The sequence below is a fragment of the Vulpes lagopus genome, chromosome 9 (assembly GCF_018345385.1).
Source record: "Vulpes lagopus strain Blue_001 chromosome 9, ASM1834538v1, whole genome shotgun sequence".
Classification (NCBI taxonomy): Eukaryota; Metazoa; Chordata; class Mammalia; order Carnivora; family Canidae; genus Vulpes; species Vulpes lagopus.
In genome coordinates this window covers 10,330,772-10,350,941 of record NC_054832.1, presented here as the reverse complement: position 1 = coordinate 10,350,941, position 20,170 = coordinate 10,330,772, and the positions used below count along the sequence as shown (strand labels likewise).

Sequence of the window (20,170 nt, the reverse complement as noted above, 5' to 3'; positions counted from 1 at the left end):
TTAGACCCATTCAGTAGTTCCTGCCTGCCATTGTGCCAGCTGCTATGGGAGGAAAAGATGTTGAGAGCCATCTTTAAGAAGCTTTGTTAAAAACCTAGTTTGAAGAGACATTGATCACGAAGTATTAACATTTGCTCATCTGTCCTGCCTGCTTGCTCTAAACCGGAGACCTACACATGCAACCTTAGGTTATCCAAGGAAAAAAAACCTCCTTCCCCAGACCTCAAGCATCTCATTGTGCTGTAGGACCTGCCAAGCAAGAAGGAGCAGGGCTCATGTGCTAGTTAGCCTCTAGCTACTGCTTGGCAACTTTCTTTGGAAAAATTATTGGTAACCACTATTAAATACTGACAATCTCAGTCGTTTTATAACCATATATTCCATGCTGGTTTTCAGGCACTGTTGGTGGGTTACATGGAGGAATGAGCCATGGGTTACTCTTAAGGGGTCAGTTACCCTAACAGGGTAACAGGTATGCAATGGCCGAGGTTCAGTGCTCCATAGGTGTAATGGATTTTCTTCATTTTGGCATGCATAGCACATTGAGCACCATCAGCGTATAGTTAACATTCAATAAATATATATTGAATGGAAAAGTGAGCACAGTGGTATGCCATTGGAGGAAGTAGACAACTTTGCTAGGGGGGTGTCGAGAATGCCTACTTCTGCATGTTGCTGTCCTTCATCACATCATATATATATATATATATATATATATATATATATATATATATATATATAATATCATCAGTATCTTCACTAATTCTTTCTTCCCTCTCTTCTAATAATTAAAGTTCTACTCATCCTCCAGGCCCAATCCAGAGTACAGACTGAGACTAACTGGTCTCTGTAACCCCACCGTGAATGGATGAATGGATGGATGAGTAAATAAAGGAATGATGGGAGAAGTCATCATAGGAGTGCTCATAACTGTCCCAACAAACTGTGTTCTCCCTTCTTTCAGGATATTTGTGTGGTTATACCCTTACGTGGCATTCTTCACTGCTTCTCTACTGAGCTAAATCCTACTCACATGTCAACTCAGGCATCATTTCTTTTATGTAGCCTTCCATCAGCCTGTTTCTAGATTTGACCACCCATATGTTATTGCTCGAGGCACCTGTGTAACCATCCCTTTCCATACCTGTAAGTTCTGAAGGACTAGGAACCAACTGTTAGTCACCGTTATATTTCCAATGTGCAGCAAAGTTCATGGCACGTAATTGATCTTCAAATAAATTAATTCATGATTGAACAAATTAAGTCATTTAAACACTTCCTGTGTATCCTACCATGAGATAAAGCCAGCTCTTGAAAAGTCCCACAAAGCTTGAACGTTTCTTTGGAATGAGACCTTTTGATTCTGCATTTTGTAAGTATAAAAAAATATATAGTTTAGTGTCCTCTGGATAGTTTCCCAAGGAAAAAGGACCTGCTGTCACTTAGGACCTTCTAGTGTCTCCTTTGCATGGTAGAGAATTTCTAAGTTACAGTATTATAATTAGCTCTGATAAGAGGTAAATGAGGTTAGATTTGTTAATGACACATGATATTTTAACAGACATGGAACCTAATGCTGAGCTCTGGCTGCTGGAATCCTAAGGCAGACCACCATCCCGATTTCCCACCAAATGAGTAACTTTCACATGGGGTTTCCACTGAGACAAACCAGTCCATGATATGTTCCCACAGGAGTCCTCCTGGGACTGAGCCATGTTGGCTGACTCACAGAAATTATTATGCACAATCATGCTAATAGAAACTCTTCACTGAGCAGCAAGAGTACTACACATAGTACTTCTCATTAAGGTGCCTCCTCAGGAAGGGTATTATTCCCATGCCACAGATGCAGAAACCACAGCTCAGAGCTTGCTCGAACTCATTAAGAGAGTAATTCACCAAAGATGTCAAATCCTGAGCAGTCTGATTGGAAAGCCTTCTCTGCCCATTGACCACCTAGGAAGTTCTCAGGGACAATGGAGACCTGAAGCCAAGACCAAATGTTAACATTGAATGATACAGAGCCAGCTATTTTAGCTACTGCCTCTGGGCCAGGAGGTGGTCAATATACCATAAATACATTATTAGAATCATGGGCACAGGGCTGTAACAACCTATTGCATATTTTGCTGTAAATTTAGAACAAAGAATGTTGTACCAAAGACTGCTTTTCTTTTAATGAGCTGACTTATAAATTGTTAAAGATTTTATTTATTATGGAGAGAGAGAGAGAGAGAGAGAGAGAGAGAGAGAGAGAGAGAGAGAAGGGGCAGGGCAGAGGGAGAGGTAGAGAGGAACCCAAGCAGAATCCATGCTGAATGTGGAACCCAATGTGGGGCTTGATCTCATGACCCTGAAATCAGACCTGAGCTGAAACCTGAGTCGGTCACTCAAATGACTGTGCTACCCAGGCACCTGCTGACTTATAATTCCATATTGATTTATACACATTATTTTACTTGAGGCAAACACAAAGCTGGAAAGAAAGATCTTTCCACATGTAGGGTTGAGGAACCAGGGCAGAGGGTTCAGTGGCTTTGGTGACCCAACTAGGAGGTAAGATGGCTATGGATGAATTCCAGTGACTATACATTACATTCCAGCTGTCACTTTTTCTCCCCTTGGTATAGGATTCTTTTCTTCCTCCTTCCACTGGCTTATAAAAATAAAGCTTACAAAGGACAAAGGAATGTCCCTCTACCATGTGGGATGACTATAGTCCTTACTGTGACTCCAAGACACTCAACTTGAAGGATGAGAAAAGAAGGAAAGTCTTATAGGTAGGATAAAGCAAGCATTTTCAGTATTTCTAATATTTCATAAACAGTAAATTTGAGCCTGAGCTTCCCAGACATCTCACCCCCAATTGCAGTTCTCTTTGCAACAGAACATTGAAAACAGTCGAATAAATTATTAATGCAGCAGTATTCTCTGAACTGGCATGCATCCCATGGAAAGAGTGACGGGCCAAGCTGGCAACTGCTCTGTTTTGTGGAGGAACACAACATATCGTCCTGGGAGATACTCTTGTTGAGTGCACAAGGTGATTTCAAGTTATTTTTTTAAAATTATTTTACAGGGATATTCAGGACAGCTATAATAAATCTCTTATGAGCTTGCATAATTGTTCTAGACATTCATTTAGAAATTTTCTCCTTCTGATTCCTGTGAAGTCCATGTGGGGCCTGGAAATTCAGTAGTTTCCTCTGTGCCCCTGGCAATGACATATGGCAGTGGGATTGGAGCTTCAGCTGGTTGCACCTACCTGCCTCACCCATGATCACGCCAAGCCAGCTTTGCTCACTTCAAAGATCCATGTTTTAGTGTCAATTTGATCAAGTTAAGATGAAGAAAATGCAGCGCTTTTTTATAATTTCACAAACTATTATTGTATCAAGCTTAATATAACAAGTGGGTATCCACAGATGTAACATTTTTAAGAGTGCCTGAGATGATAGAACTAATACATCTATTGAACATAGAATTCCCAAGAACATATAAATTTAGGAGATTATATGTTGATTCCATAACCAATTTTCTATATATTCCTGTTATTCCTCTTTGAAAAAGGCTTTCAGAAGCAAAGATATGCATGACTTTTGAATACTATATGAACAATTTTCATGGGGCAAATATTTTTCAAAAGCTAATTTCATTATGGGGAAACATATAAATCAGGGCCAAAACTATTTTTAAAATCCTTATAACATCGACCCAATCAGGATGTCCAAGAAACTTCATTTCAATCTCTTCAAACTGGAAACTCATGGCCCTCAACCCAACCCAACCTCTGCTTTCCCTACTACATCCCGGTGTCCTAGGATTGGTATCCTGTCCCATAAAATTTGTTGTGTACTGTAATCTCTTCTGAGAATCAAGATGAAGTATTAGGAACCCAACCTGTTCAGGATTCTTCCATAAGCTTACTACAATCTGAATTGGCATATAATGAAAATATTCATTTGAAATAACAATATCCAGTTTCCAAAAAAGATGGTAAAAAAAGAGAATGTTAACGGTTTTCAAGAACCATGGCCTTGTTCACAAACATAGATATCAGTCAAAGTGTCAGAAAAGCCCATTGTGACCAATCGTTTTATTTCTTGTAGACAGCATTTAACTGAATGTGGAAAACAAGATCAATCGGCTTTGAGCTATAAGTCTAATGTAACTATTTTAGACCCTGGGATCCATGATACAAACTTTAAGGATACACTTGAGGTCAGGAGGTGTTTGGGAAGGAAAAAAAGCTCCAAGTAGCTCAGACACAAGGCCTTTCCAACTGGTACCTGTCTCTGGTTTTCCGTCTCCAGGCGCAGCCTGGCCTCCACACACCTCCGAGTCTCTAGGAAGGCTTGGCGCTGGGCCCGATCTGACAGGTAACTGATGAAGATTCCAGCTGTGTTCATACACATGAATAACACCGCCTGTGCCACCACCTGAAACACATTTGCAAACACAGGCTGGTCAGATGGTTAAAACAAGAGCTGTTTGGAGACAAGGAGGAAAACATAAAGAAAAAAATTCTAAGGTAAATCTTTTTTTTTTTTAAAGATTACCTATTTATTCATGAAAGACACAGAGAGAGAGGCAGAGACATAGACAGGGGGAGAAGCAGGCTCCTTGTGGGGATCCCAGCATAGGACTTGATCCCAGGACCCTGGGATTGTGATCTGAGCTGAAGGCAGATGCTCAACTGCTGAGCCACACAGTTGTCCCTCTAAGGTAAATCTTAGGGTGGGAATCCAAACATTTAGTGTCAGGTTAATAGAACTGTGCCTTTCACCCAGGTCTTGGGTGAAATGTCATCCCCTCAGAGAGGCCTCCCTTGACCTTTCTATCCAATTTAAAGCTTCTTCTACTGCAAATTTGGATTTGAACTGAAACTTGAGGTGTGATTAGGAATGCTTCTCTCTTTCTCACTCTGCCTCACCTCTGTTCTCTCACTAGCTGAAGTTTTTAGCCTTTTAGATGGTTGGAAAGGCAGATCAGAAGAAAGGAAAGGGGCCAAAAAGAAATAGCTAACAGTTCTATTATTATAGCCCTTATAACTTTTCTCAATGATGGAAAGGTAAATATGCCAGCAATGAATGCAAATAAAACCTTAGCAGAGAAATAGAAACCGCACACACAAAATGAAAATTCTAGAAGTGGAAAGCACAACATTGAAAATTGAAACAGCCATTGGATGATATTAATAGCATAATGTAGATAACAGAATAGAAAAACCAATAAACTTACAGATAAATCATTAAACCAAGAATAATCTTAAAAGTAGTCAGAGAAAAATGTTACAGACAGGGGACATGCTTTCCAGTTCTGATAATGATTTTTAGGTTAAGTAAAAAGAAAGACATTTCTAAAGTACACTGAAATGAGGGGTGCCTGGGTGGCTTAGTAGGCTGAGTATCTGATTCTTGGGCCTGCTCAGATCATGATCTTAGGGTTGTGAGATTGATCCCTGCATCGGGCTCATACTCAGTGTGGAGTCTGCTTGAGATTCTCTCTTTCTCTTTCTCTCTCTCTCTCTCTCTCCCTCTCTGCCCCTCCCCCTGCTCATACTAAAAAAAATAAAAATAAACAAAATCCTTAAAAAGTAATAAAATACACTGAAAAGCTTGAAAGTGAAAACAAAATAAAGCTGGTTTTGCTGTGTAGATTCTATATATGAAAGAGAGCTGACGGTAAAAAAAAAAACAGTAGTGATAAATAAGGTCACTATAAAATGATAAGCACTTTAACTCATCAGAAAGAGCTAAAAATTGTGAACTTGACCACATTTCACAACATAGCTCAGAATACACAATGAAAAGCATGGTATAAGTCTATGGCATTATTTACAAATCTATCATCAGTGATCTATTTTTTACATGTTCAGCAGTTAACAGAGCAAGCAGATTAAAAGAAATCAGCAAAGACAGAGACAATTTGAATAGCTCATACAACTAACAAACTTGAAATGTAACACAGTATGCAACAACTAGATGGTACAAATTCTTTTTATGCACATATTGAATACTTAGAAATAGGATTTTATGAGAAAACCTGAAGGTAGCTTCAGCAAATTTCAAAGAACTAACTACCATATAACTACAGTCAATTACTATGATAAAATCAATTTATTTTTATTTTTTCAAAGATTTTACTTATTCATTCATGAGAGACACAGAGAAAGAGAGGCAGAGACACAGGCAGAGGGAGAAGCAGGCTCCACGCGGGGAACCCCACCTGGGACTCCATCCCGGGTCTCCAGGGTCACACCCTGGGCTGAAGGTGGCGCTAAACCGCTGAGCCACCTGGGCTGGCCTAATAAAATCAATTTACAAATAAATTTAAAAAGATAACTAAGACAACATCATGTTTGGAAATTAAAAATATTTCTCACTAACTCAAGGATCTAAGAATATATTATAATGGAAAATATGCACAGTTAAAGAATAATATGAAAATACTACTGAACAAGGGACATTTGGGTGGGTGGGTCAGTGACTGAGCATCTGCTTTCAAATCAGGGCGTGATCCCAGGGTTTTGGGATTGAGTCCCACATCGGACTCCCTGCATGGAGCCTGCTTCTCCCTCTGCCTATGTCTCTGCCTCTCTCTATATATCTCTCATGAATAAAATTTTAAAAAATATGCTACTGAACAAAATTTAGTAGTCCGCATGGAGGAATGTATAGTAATAAATGCTTTATTAAAAATAAAGTCTGAAAATTAATGTGCTATCCATTCAATTTAAGGATTTAGCAAAAAACAAAAAGCAGAATAAGTCCAAAGCATGTAGAAGGAAAAAAATAGTAGCAGAAAGAAATTAAAAATAAATATACAATAAAGAGGATTAAGTGAAAAGTTTGTTTTCTAGAAAGACTAACAAAGGATAGCAATCTTATAAACTTAAAGAGAGAGATAGGGAGAGAAAAAGTCCAAATGAGCAATATGAAGAATAGGAAATGGGACAAAGATATTGCAGAAATTAAAAGTTAATATGTTATGAAGTTTAAAGCTATAAAAAATCTGAAATGGAATTGATGTATTTCTGAAAATACATCTTTACCAGAACTGACTCAAGAAAAAGGAGAAAAAGTCAATAAATGGAACTATAATTAAAAATCTTTTCACGAGGAAAGCAATGGGCCCAGATGCCTTCATTGGGGCATTTTATAAAATATTTGTGGAAGAAAGAATTTAAAAATTTCGTATCTCTTCCAGTGAATAGAACATTACAAACACTCCCAACTCAGTTTATGAGGATGACATAATTTTGATACCAAAACCAATGTAGTTGGTGGGTAAAGGTAAGTAACTGGTAAATCTCACTCATTAGCAGGGAGAAAAATGCCTACACATGATATAGCAAATCAAATTCAACAATGCATAGAAAAAAATAATTCAAATTGACAACAATTTGAATTTTCCCCAGAAATCCAAGGATAGTTTAACAATATCATCTCAACTGATGTAATTCACATTTATAGCTTTTAAAAAACATATAATCATTCCATTGAGATGAAACAGCATTGATAAAATTCAGTATGTTTTCATTTAAAAAAAACCCCTGAGAGTAAAAATAAACTTTCTTAATCATTATGTAGAATATGTAGAGAAACAAAACCAAAAATACCTAAAGCAAACATCCTGCTCAATGGTAAAAGGTTCAGGAGCATTTGTTTAAAGACCAGGATGCCAGTTACCATCAAATGTATTCCACACCATTCTGAAGTTCTAGCCAAATTAATAGGACACACACAAAAACACAATAAAAGTGATAAAGTGTGGAAAGGAAGAAATATACTTTCATTATTTTTTGATGATTATCTATGTGGAATATCCAAAAATCTCCACAGAAAAATTACTAAAATTAATAATAATTTAGCAAGGATGCTGGCTATAATATCAAAATAAAATGTCGGTTGCATTTCTATGTACCCATAACAAACCAAAAGAAATGAATTTAGTGGAGAAAATAATGGGATTTAATTTAAAATAATCAAATAAGACCTACATAGATGGAGGGTTATATACCATGTTATGGAAAGGAAAGAATTGCTACAGTAAAGTTCTCAAATCTCAGTGAGTATTTTTACCCCCAGTGGAATTCAAAATGATTCTAAAATTTATATGGAAGGGCAAAGGGTCAAAAATACATAAGATATTCTTAAAGAAGAACAAAATAGAAATACTTGCAGTACCAGATATTGATACTTATCATAGTGTTGTAGCAATTAAAGTATCATGTTCATGATGTAGGTATCCAAAAATTGACCAGTGGATGTCAACAGAGAACCCAGAAACACAAAAGCCAAAGTTTGGGCATCGTAGGACTGAGGAAAAAGAGGGATTTTTCAACAAAGGATGTCAGGACAGTTTGTTATCCACTTGGAAAATAAATTAAAAGTAAACCCCTGCCTAATGCCACCCAAAGAAATATGAAAAGCACCTGCAGATGAATTAAAGTCCATGAGAGGCAAAAATATAAAGAATTTTAGAAGACAATCTAGGAGAATATTTTTGTTACCTTGATAGATTAAAATAAATCACAGGAGCACCTGGGTGGCTCAGTTGGTTGGTTATGCATTTGCCCTCAGCTCAGATCATGATCTCAAGGTCCTGGGATCAAGCCCCACATAGGACTCCCTGCTCAGTGGGGAGTCTGCTTCTCCCTCTCCCTCATTCTCTGCACCCCCCACTGCTCGTGCTCTCTCTCTCTCTCTCAACTAACTAAATAAAAATCTTTATTATTTTTTTTAATTTTATTTATTTATGATAGTCACACGCAGAGAGAGAGAGAGAGAGAGAGAGAGAGAGAGAGGCAGAGACACAGGCAGAGGGAGAAGCAGGCTCCATGCACCGGGAGCCTGACGTGGGATTCGATCCCGGGTCTCCAGGATCGCGCCCTGGGCCAAAGGCAGGCGCCAAACCGCTGCGCCACCCAGGGATCCCTTTTTTTTTATTATTTTTTTTTTAAATTTTATTTATTTATGATAGTCACACGCAGAGAGAGAGAGAGAGAGAGAGAGAGAGAGAGAGAGAGGCAGAGACACAGGCAGAGGGAGAAGCAGGCTCCATGCACCGGGAGCCTGACGTGGGATTCGATCCCGAAAAATCTTTAAAAAAAATAACAAAGAATACAAACTAGAAAGAATAGATGAATATATTTGATTAAATTAAAATTTAAGAATTTCTAGACATTAAAAGCTAGCGTAAATAAAATGGAAAGAAAAAAACTACACACAAAACTAAGAAAAGATATCTGTGATACTCATAACCAGCCAAGAATTCATTTTAGCTTATATGAACTTACACAAATCTATAAGAATATAGAAACAATCCTATAGAAAACAAAGGCAAAAGATAAACAGATATTTTGAATCTGAATATTCAATATGTGCAAAAAAGATAAACAGACGGAGTGCGATAATCAATCTGGGAACTGTAAGTTAAAGTCCGCACCCATTCCACACCGACCAGATTGGCTGTATAAAGAAAAAATATATATAGTGAAGGATCATCAAATTGGCAAGGATGCCAGTGGGGATGTGAAATGATGCAGCTACTTTGACTTTACACATTACTGTTTAATTTGTCCCCCCCCTAGAATTTCACCTTTCCACTCCACAGCCATGTTTGCATGTGTGGTTAGGAGACATCCCCAGGACTGTCTGGAATAGCATTCTTCATTAGGGCTTAAAACTGGAAATAATCCGAATGTCCACCATTAGTGGGTACCTATTCTGGGATGCATTAAAATAATGAAATATTACTCAGCATTGAAAATTTATGAACTATCCCCACATGCATCCAAATGGATAGATACAGAAAATAGTAACATTTAAAAAAGTATGATCCAGTGACATAGGCCAAAAAAAAGAAAAAGGAAAGGCAAGTAAAACTAGACAATATACTGTTTATGGACACACGAGGTGTGGCATTTTTTCCTTACCCATCAAACTGTCAATGATCAAAAATTTGAGGACATCCTCCTCTGGCTAGGTTGTGGGGTAAAGTCACTTTCATGCCTAGTTGTTGAAGATATGAATTTGGCAACACCTATCAAAGTGGACAGTATTCATGCACACTTATCACAAATTATAAATATTTATTTGCTGGGTTGGCTGTTTGATGCTTGTCTGTAACACTGGATTATAACGCAAGGATGGTGCTTGCTTGAGATAGCGATTGACACCTAGTGCCTTGCAGAGTGGATGTGCTCAGCACAGTGCCTGCTAACTGCTCAGCACCTAATAAGTACTAGATATTTGATGAATGGATAAACTGCTTTCCTATGTACCACCAATCATCATTTACAGGATGTGATGAAACAGTGATCTTATTCACAATAGCAACGACAATGTGCAACACTAAAGGCTATCCTTGACAACAATAATAGCAAATGTGTAAGAACTGGGGGAAAAAAAGCTAAAGTATACAACATTACTGAGGGTAAAGGAGGAAGGCATATCCAGTGAAGGGATGCTAACTGTGGTTAACAATGTGAATACTGCCTGAATCGCTTTATAACTTCAATTTTATACTCCCAAGTGGAAGCCAGTGCAGTTGGCTAAGGGTTAGACTTTGGGTTTGGCTCAGGTCATGATCTGGTTATGAGACGGAGCCCTGCATTGGGCTCATGCTCAGAGGGGAGTCTGCTTGAGATTCTCTCTCTCCCTCTCCCTCCTCTGCCCTTCCCCCACTTGTGCCCTCTCTCTCTCTGAAATGAATAAATAAACAAATAAATAAATCTTTTATAGAAAAGAACACATGAGTTGGAGTAACAAAGATGTTTTTAAAAAAAGGATTTGGGTGGGGATAGTGGGGGGGCTTGCCCAGCCAAAAGGTAATACAAATCATCATGCTTCAGTAAGTAAAATTCTGTGACAGCAGAGAAAATCTCAACTGACAAACTAAAGAAATAAATGGAGTGTGCTGCCCAGAAATAGACAAAAGAGAAGATAGTGAGTTTTTATTATGATGCATACAGCTCAACAATTCAGTGCAAAAAAAATAATTGTCAGTAAAACGATGCGCTAATAGTCAACTACTGGGGAAAAAGATGGATGGTCACCTCATGCTATAATGTACACCAAGAGATGCCAGTGGATTAAAGAGTTACCTGTGGAAAATGAGCCACTAAGCACAAAATCCTAAATTAAAGATAATTAGGTTTTTTCTTTTATTAAAGCAACCTGATTATTCCTGAAGTAGAAAGCAAATTGGCAACATGTTGCATAATTGTACCCATTTCTTTTGATTCCTCTGACCCAACTTTTTTTTTTAAGATTTTATTTATTTGATACAGAGGGAGAGAGATCAAGCAGGGGGAGCAGCAGAGGGAGAAAGAGAAGCAGATTTTCCACTGAACAGGGAGCCCGATGCCGGGCTCAATCCCAGGACCCTGAGATCATGACCTGAGCTGAAAGGCAGACACTTAATCGACTGAGCCACCCAGGCATCCCTGGGTTATCTGTTTTAAGGAAATAATCAGGCATAGGACCAGAAACTTCTGTTAAGGAATCTTCACTGCAGCTTTTTTTTGTGGGGAGAAAAAGGAAACTGCATGTATTTTTAAAAATATTTTATTTATTTATTTGATAGAGTGAGCTCACAAGCAGGGGCAGTGGCAGAGGGAGAGGGAGAAGCAGGCTCCTTGCTGAGCAGGGAGCCAGACGTGGGGCTTGAATCCAGGACTCCAGGATCATGACCTGCGCTGAAGGCTAACACTCAACCAACTGAGCTACCCAGGCACCTGGAAACTGCATATTTTTACCAGGGTGTGCATACACAAAAGAACATAAAATCCAGGAAAATATTTGATGGCATGAGCCACCATGTATGATACATTAAGTAAAATGTAATTTAGAAAAATTTTAAAGATTTTATTTATTCATAAGAGACACAGAGAAGGAGGCAGAGATAGAGGCAGTGGGAGAAGCAGGCTCCCTGCAGGGAGCCTGATGCGTGACTCGGTCCCAGGACCCCGGGATCACGACCTGAGCCAAAGGTGGACACAACCGCTGAGCCATTTTAGGATGTATTTTAAATTAACTTTAATTTGAAAAGCTTTAAAACTTTTCCATTTAAAACCATATTAAAACACAAACCTACAAATTCAATGCTTAAAATAAAGAGAAATGTATATGCATATAAAAGGAAATTTATGTGTATATATGTTTGCATGGGTACATTCATGCATATGTGTTAATGTGTGTGTGTGTCTGTCTGTGTATTGAAATAGGACAACTCACTTATGAAATTCTAACAAGATGGCATCAGGGAGGGACCCCTGGGTGGCCCAGCGGTTTGGCGCCTGCCTTCAGCCCAGGGCCCGATCCTGGAGACCCGGGATCGAGTCCCACGTCGGGCTTCCTGCATGGAGCCTGCTTCTCCCTCTGCCTGTGGATCTGCCTCTCTCTCTCTCTCTCTCTCTCTCATGAATAAATAAAATCTTTAAAAAAAATGGCATCAGGGAAACAAGCTGAAGAGAGACAGCACTGCAGAGGTGCTGGAGGAGAACAGAGCCCAGAAACAAACACTCATACACAGACTTGTTTCTCTGTCAGTAACTAACTTTACAAATACCTGCATTTTGCAAAATGCTAGATTTTAGCACCAACAAAGTACCGCCTAAACCCTGCAATGTTCAGTAAGTTATTGTTGCTTTTTGTAACTAAATTTTATGAAGAAATTCTATTCCATTTCTTCAGGTGGCTGTTGCGGACCTGTGGTTCCATGAAGGAGCTGCATATAGTGTGATGACTCTGTTGGATTGGTCATATTATGTAATCCTCCAACTTACAGCTCTACCTACATCCCCGTGAGCCTCCTCTGTAAGCCACCTCTGCCCTGGAGCTGATATGCTAAGTGAGAAATGCTTAAGAAACGTTTGATCAATGCTCTAATTCTCTACACTTGCAGATCTGTAAATTGCCATGGATAAGCCTTCCTGACCCCTCGCTCCTATTAATTAATGTATCTATTCAAAATTATTTGTAGAGCAAATTCTACATCAGATATAGTTTCATAAATTGGCTATGTGCAAATCAGATAAAAGCCTGCTCACACACTAGGCAATCCACAGGCAATCCACAAATAAACCAAGGACTATTTAATGGTGGTGGTGGCATAGCATAAATGCTATGAAGAAAAATACAACAGCAAAAGCAGGATGAGTAGGACTGTTCTTTCACAGGGAGCTCAGAGATGGCCTCTCTGATATGAAGACATTTGAGCAAAAACCTGAAAGAAATGAGGCCATGAGTCATGAAGATATTTGGGAAGAGCAATCCAGGCAGAGGGAATAGAAAGTGCAGAGGCTCTGTGGCAGGAGAACTAGAAGCCCACTCCGGCCCAGCATGAAGCCCACTGCCTCTGCAGTGGAGAGGGATGTCTGAGAGTGGGGACACATTTAGGAGGTGAGCTCTGAAGGGAACAAAGGGCCAGGCCCAGTAGGATCTTGCGTCATGATAGGGATACAGGTATGCCCCTTTTCAGAAGTTCATGTTATGCCATTTGCTTTTACAAAAACCTACATTAGTACCTGTTTTTGTTACCTGAAAGAAATCTGAAGATTTTTGCTTTTGCTGTAAGTAAAAATAGTGTCTAGAACTGACTGGTATGTCACAGAAGCCACAGCCACCCTGAGCAAGGAGAATGACAGCACCCAGCTCCTTCCTGGGGACCACGCTCAGCATCAACCGCCAGAGCTTTGTGTCTGTGAGCATCTGTGCTTTATCTCAACTAATTGTGTGCATCCATTAGCAAGATGTGTCCTAAGTGTATCAGAAAAGCCTAAAAGGTGGGGTCTGGGAATTTTTGGTTTTTGGGGTCTGGGAATGCTAACATTTTCCCATATAAGTTAACCGTAATTGTTTCTTGGCTTTACACTATTTTCGGTCTATTAGAAGTTCCATAGGAGAATTCTACTTTTGGAAAGCAGGGGAAACCTGCATTGGTTTTCTCTCTGTGAGATGCGAAAGCACTGGAGAGTTCCAAGCTCTGGGGACTCAGAAAACAACCCATGTTCCATGTTGTAAGGGTGATGCTGGCTGCCCCAAACAGAACAGACTGGAGGAAGGGCAAGCCCAGGTTTAAAGAGACAAGCCAGAGGTCTCTTATGGAAGTCCCACTGGAGGGGAACCTGGATGACTCAGTCAGTTAAGCGTCTGCCTTTGGCTCAGGTCATGATCCCAAGGTCCTGGAATTGAGCTCCACATCGGGCTTGCTGCTCTGTGAGGAGACTTCTTCTCCCTCTGCCTCTGGCTGCCACTCCCTCTACTTGTGTGCTTTCTCTCTATCAAATAAATTAATAAAATCATTAAAAAAATCCCACTGGAGAATTTGGCTCAGACGAGGGTAGGGTGACAATTATACACATGTTGCGATGGGGCTGGACCCGAAATGCTCTTCAAAGGAAAGGATCGCTTGATTTGCAGATGGGTTTTGTGGAATAGCAGAAAAAGAATGGAGACCAAGCGAACTCCAGAACTCCATCACTGTGACAGCACAGAAGCCCCAGGGGGCTTACTAATATGCCAGCCTTCCTTTTTGTAGGTCCACAGGCCTTACTAAATTCTGAACTCCCAGAGGGCAGAGACCATGTCTGTGGTATCTCCATCTCTTCCGCAGAGCCTAGGATCCTAGTACTCAACAAATGTCTATCCAACTGTGTCCAACTGACATACTCACAGGCAGAAATCCCAATAACCCACAGCTTTGGTCCAGTTTTATAATCTCTGGGAATAAGAGGGTCATCACTGAGGTAGGAAGCCCTCCGCAACCTTATTCGGAAAAGGATGAATCCCTCCCAATGTCCCCCCACCCCCTTCCTCCTCCCCTGGCCTTGGAAGGGTTCTCTGTGGGCCCAGAGGCCTCCTCCCACCCCAGGGCGAAGACCACATGGGGCCACTGCTGTTTCAGGTCAGGGGGCTCAGAGCCAGAAGGGCTCAGAGAGTCAGTTTCTCCATTTGCATTTTGTCACTGTAGAAAGATCTCCTGCTATTCGTTGCCAAGTAGTCAGATTGGAGGTGAGGGAAGAGGACTGGGTTCCTGAGGGCCTCATAATCAAAGTGTGCACTTTCTGGTTCCACTGGAGGATGCACTGCATTTTGTCTGTGGCTCACTTTGTGCAGCTAACATCACCAGGGTCTGCAGCCCAGGACGTTGATGGCTGGAGGACACCTGCTTTATTAAGAACAAAGGCAAGACCCTCCTTCCACTTGTTTTTGGATCTCCAGAAGCATCCACTCAAGTGCTAATGTGTGTGGAAAGACCAGTTCTGGAAAAGTGATTCTGTCCCTGGAGATAGTTTTATTTTTAAAATTTAGAGAGAAAATGAAGGAGAGATGTGTCACAATCCAATAAGGATTGATTTGCATTTGGATAATTTTCAATATTTTAATGGAAACCAGAAATTTAAAAGCTGTTAGCCTGAAGCCTAATTTATATGAAATGCTGAAAACTAATTTTTAAAGGATTTCCACCTTGATTTGTCCTTCGCATTAATATTGCAGTATAAATTGTGGAAGCTACGCAGGCTGAAATTGGGAGACTGCATAATAGCAAGTATAACTTACTTTTTTGAGTTCATATTAAGTGCAGGGTATCTTAGGAAGTAATTTGCACATATGTTCTTACATAATCTCAATGGGGAAGGAAGTACTGTTATGTCCATACGAGAAAGCTGAAGTTCAGAGATATTAAGGAGCTTGTCTGAGGTTAAACAGCCATCACGGTAGTAAGGCAGGGAACTGAACTCAGGAAGTCTGACTTTGCAGGATCCAAGCAAGGGCTGGCCAGGACCTGAAGGAGACCTTTGATATTCAGCAGAAATGGAGTCCTTTCAGGACTGGGATAGAATTTAGCAAATAAATACCACACAATGCATGAGGACTGCTAAATGTTTCACCACATGATGGGCATAGGTGGAAGATGCAGGTAGAGGCCTGGTATCTGCAGGTAAATGAACCTAGCTGATGAAGGTCTGGCATCATTCTCTAATTGATACCTAGCATTTATTGAGCACCTGGTATGTGCCAGGAATCACTCTAAGTACCTGGCAGGTTTTCATTCACTTAGCCCTCACAGTAGCCCAATGTGGGAGGCACTGTTCGTTCATTTGTTCAAGATAACAAAGGAAGACGGTAGCAGAGCTGGGGTGGAACCCGGGTCACAGAGCCAGCATTTTGAACTACTGTGCCCTCCAACCTCATCCCTGAGCCCTCTGCTATACTAACACAATGAAAGTTCACTTGAGCCACAAATGTGGATGCAGCATATGCAGGATAGATAATAGGATCTGGCCATTTTTGTGGCTCAAGGGGTAGAGCATGGAATGGGGAAGGAGTCCTGGAGGAGCTGTGTGTGCTGCCCATCAGGTCTGTTCTAGCACAGTCCAGAAGCTAGTTAGGTGGTTCTAAGAAATAAGAGAGAGTCACCCAAGGCAGGGATAGGCCTTCAAACACATCTTAGAAATGGTTACTTGCATCAATTCAGAGATTCATGGAGCATTTGAGTGTGAACCAGGCCCTGTGCTAGCCAGGTGTCTGCATTCTTCTCTCTTTTCCTGACAAAGATGTTCTCAGCCACCAATTATCTCCATCCGTAAATGTTCAAACCAAAGCACCAAGAGTAACTTGCCCAAGGGTAAGCAGCTCAGGAGATTCAGGAGCCATGAGTAGCACCAGGTTCTTGACTCCCAATGCCTGTATTCTTTGCAAGCTGTGGGGTGTTTTCACAAGTCCTTCTGACAATTGGAGAAATGTCCCCATGTTTGGGCCTCTCTGTTTTTGGACCTAGGCCTATCCTCATGGACATTGATAGCAGCACACGGGCAGAGGGAAGGGCTGCAGAAGAAAGAAGCACGAACACAGGGGCGAATAAGGAAAATAATATCGGGAAGTTGTTATACTCTCCACAACCCCCAGGTGCATTCAGGTTCTGGGGTCCTGACAGAGTGAGTGAAGCAGCTACCCACAAGAGGCTTTTTTGCACCTGCCTAGTGCTGTAGCTTCTGTCGCCAGAGACCTGGGTTTGCATCCCTCATCTTCACTCCTTACTGGGCACTTGACCTTAGGCAAGTCACCTTTTGCCTCTTTGAGCCTCTACTACTTTCTCATCTGAACAATGGGAATAAAACTTTGCCTCAAAGAAGTAATGTATATACATACATATCTGTGTCTACATATATATTATATATTAAATTATATAAATTATACCCATATATGTATATGGGTATGAAAGTACCTAAGAGATAACAGATATCCAATAGATGTAGGATATATACTTAAATATAAGGCCATCTTTTTTTTCCAAATTCTATTCTATGGTGTAACATAATTATTTTTTTCTGAATAAATGATGTCTTACAAATTTTCTTCCTCCACGTTAAGAAATAACCTCAGAGGACCACAAAGTATTAAAATCTTTGGTATTTATGGTACTTTAAAAACAATGTTTGTTTCTCATTATTTACTATCAGAGAAGACAGTAGAGGAAGGGACTAGGGAGACAACTCTGGAGTCAGACAGAGTGGTCCTTAAATCACCATGTACCCTCAGGGTGACTGAGGCAAGCCATTCCCCTCTCAAAGGACCAGATGCTAAATAGCTCAGTTTGCCATGCTGCATAGACCTCAGCAGTCTAGCCTCATGGTGAAGGATCTGGATTCCCAATAACACCGGCTACCTCCCTGTTGCATGAACTTGGCCCAGTTAGTTCATTTCTCTGGCCTTCCAATTTCCTCACCTGTAAAACAAGAATCCTTTTCTAAAAATATCATTGGACAATTGATGAAAGCAACGAGCCAAAGGCCTGAAGCACACAGTGAGGACTCGGTGTCCTGACTGTGGTTGTGGTGATGGTCATTACTGCTCTGTTGTCCTCTATGTCATGTGATAACTCAGTGAGGGTCTGAGCAGGGAGGCAACACGGCCAGGTCTATGTTTCAGAAAGATCCCTCATGATGCGGTGCGTGGAATGCGTCCAGCCAGGGTAAACTCCATCTGTGAGGCTTCGGTGAAGAGTGGCACGGAGGAATGATAAACCTGATCCCCAGCAGTCGCTGATTGAACCGGAGGAACAGACAATACCACCAACATCCTCCGCCAGGGACGTGGGCTCTCCCACACTGCCGGCCCGTGACCACGCTTCCTGCCTGCCCTTTATAAATAGTACACACTAAGTTGGGAAAATAAATCACGAGGAGAATGGAATGAAGTTTAAAAACATAACAGAACGATAAAGTAGTAAACTTATGTGGACATCTAAGAGAAAGATAGAAAGAAATGAATGAGTCCTGCTGAACTCAGCTGGTGTGCTCTAAGAAGTAGCACAGACGAATGGAAAACCTACATTAAAAAACCCGACTTCTATGAGCAGTGTCCCGAGAAATGACAACGTAATGAAGGGACAATGTGGTCTTTTCAGAAGACCGTAAAAAAGAGAAAATTTTGGAAAGAGAGAGAGAGAGAGAATTAGAAGAATAACAGAACAGAGGGAGAAGACTGAGTTATGGAGTTGAGTCATGGAGTTAAGAAATTGTGACATGAGGAGGAAGTAAAAAATAAGTGGCTAAACCCCTTCAAACTGGACAAGGCACAAAATAACAAGGTTAACTTTTTTAAATGTGAGAAACATAACAGGTGGTTGGCCAAATTTTAAAGATAAACCATGATATTGCAAAGCAGGTAAGACATTCACATGGTTATCATGTCCATTCCACTGTCATTGGAGAGATGGATAAAACAAATAGCCTTAAGATACCAAGAGTGTTTTGCTGCCGGGGTTACTCCATCACCTAGAATCTCCGGTCCACCTCTTTGCAAGAGGAGTGTAGGAGAGCTTCTGTTTCCACACCCTGATTGTGTACCAGACAGTGGCCTTTGGCCTTTAAATGTGCCATTTTATAGACAATTCAACAGCAATCCTGCTTAGTCTTATCAGCTCCATTTCACAGAAAAGTGAGGCTCAGAGATGCTAAGTAATTACCCAGATCACGGAGCTCATAAGGGGTACAATGGTGGCCAATGGTCCTGGTTTGCCTGGGACACAGAACTTAGTTTAAAACCTCAACCATCCTGGTCCTGCAAAAAGCAGGAGGAGTCTTCATCCATGCTCTTCTTCAGGGTCCATGAACTATGGGCCAGACAAATCAGCCCAGGGCCTGTTTTGTTGAGCTGGTAGGCTATGAGTGGTCTTCACATTATTTATGGAGTAGTGGAAGAAAGAGGAGGAGGAGGGGAAGATAGAGGATGTGGAGGGAGAGGAGGATTTCATCATGTGGTTCACAAAATCTAAAATATTTAACTGTTCATTGTCTGGTCTTTCTTTTTTTTTTTAAAGAAGATTTTATTTGTTTATTAGAGAGAACACACACATATGTGCACAAGAAAGGGGAGGGGCAGAGGGAGCGGGAGAGAATCTCAAGCAGACTCCCTGTGGAGTGCAGAGTCCAATACAGGGCTTGATACCAGGACCCTGAGATCATGACCAGAGCCAAAATCAAGAGTCAGACACTCAAGCAACGGAGCCACCCAGGGAGCCCTATAGTTGGGCCTTTGCAGAAAAGTCTTGCTGACCCCTGCCTCCACCCATCATTCTGGGGTAATTTTGGGGAAAGAAGGTTAGGTCCTTTCGGTCTTCATGGTTGTCTCGGGGTAGCAGCATGTGTGCGTGGATGCATATGTGTGTGTGTGTGTGTGTGTGTGTGTGTGTGTGTGTGTGAATGTGGGAGGTAGAAGGTGAAACTGAGACAGGGAAAGGGTGTGGTCATGAGTGACATCAGCTCACCAACCTGTCAGAGTTGGTAAGCTGTCCCAATTTATAAAAATTGGGAATTTACTAGAATACATGGTTTCTAGTCTAGTGTTCTTCTTCGTGAAGTAGGAGGATAGGTACAAAGAGTATTTCTACATTGTAATAATTCCTGGTGGCTTCATGAACAAATCACTTCCTGGGCCATTGCAAATGACGGCCAATGTTACAAAAAAAGGAAGCTACAAAGAACCATAGCTGGTTCTCTCACCAACTGTGTTTAGATGAGAAATGAGAATGAGAAATGTCAGAATTGATGTTTTCTGAAAGACTCATGATAATTCCCCAGAAAGGCATGGGTGAGTGCCAAGGCCAAGTGACAACACTTCCACAGAGATGTTTGTTCAAAAGATTTTCATTTTTG

The 20,170-nt window shown here is 40.8% G+C and overlaps 1 protein-coding gene across 3 annotated transcripts in view; it reads right to left on the bottom strand.

Annotated features, from left to right (window-relative positions):
- Positions 1 to 20,170, bottom strand: part of ADCY8 (adenylate cyclase 8) — a 203,551-nt gene that overhangs the window by 152,131 nt on the left and 31,250 nt on the right. For all 3 annotated transcript variants that reach the window (XM_041768492.1, XM_041768493.1, XM_041768495.1), the window contains exon 2: positions 4,290 to 4,439. In XM_041768492.1, coding sequence (XP_041624426.1) covers positions 4,290 to 4,439 — 150 coding nt within the window. The remainder of the gene's footprint in view (positions 1 to 4,289; positions 4,440 to 20,170) is intronic.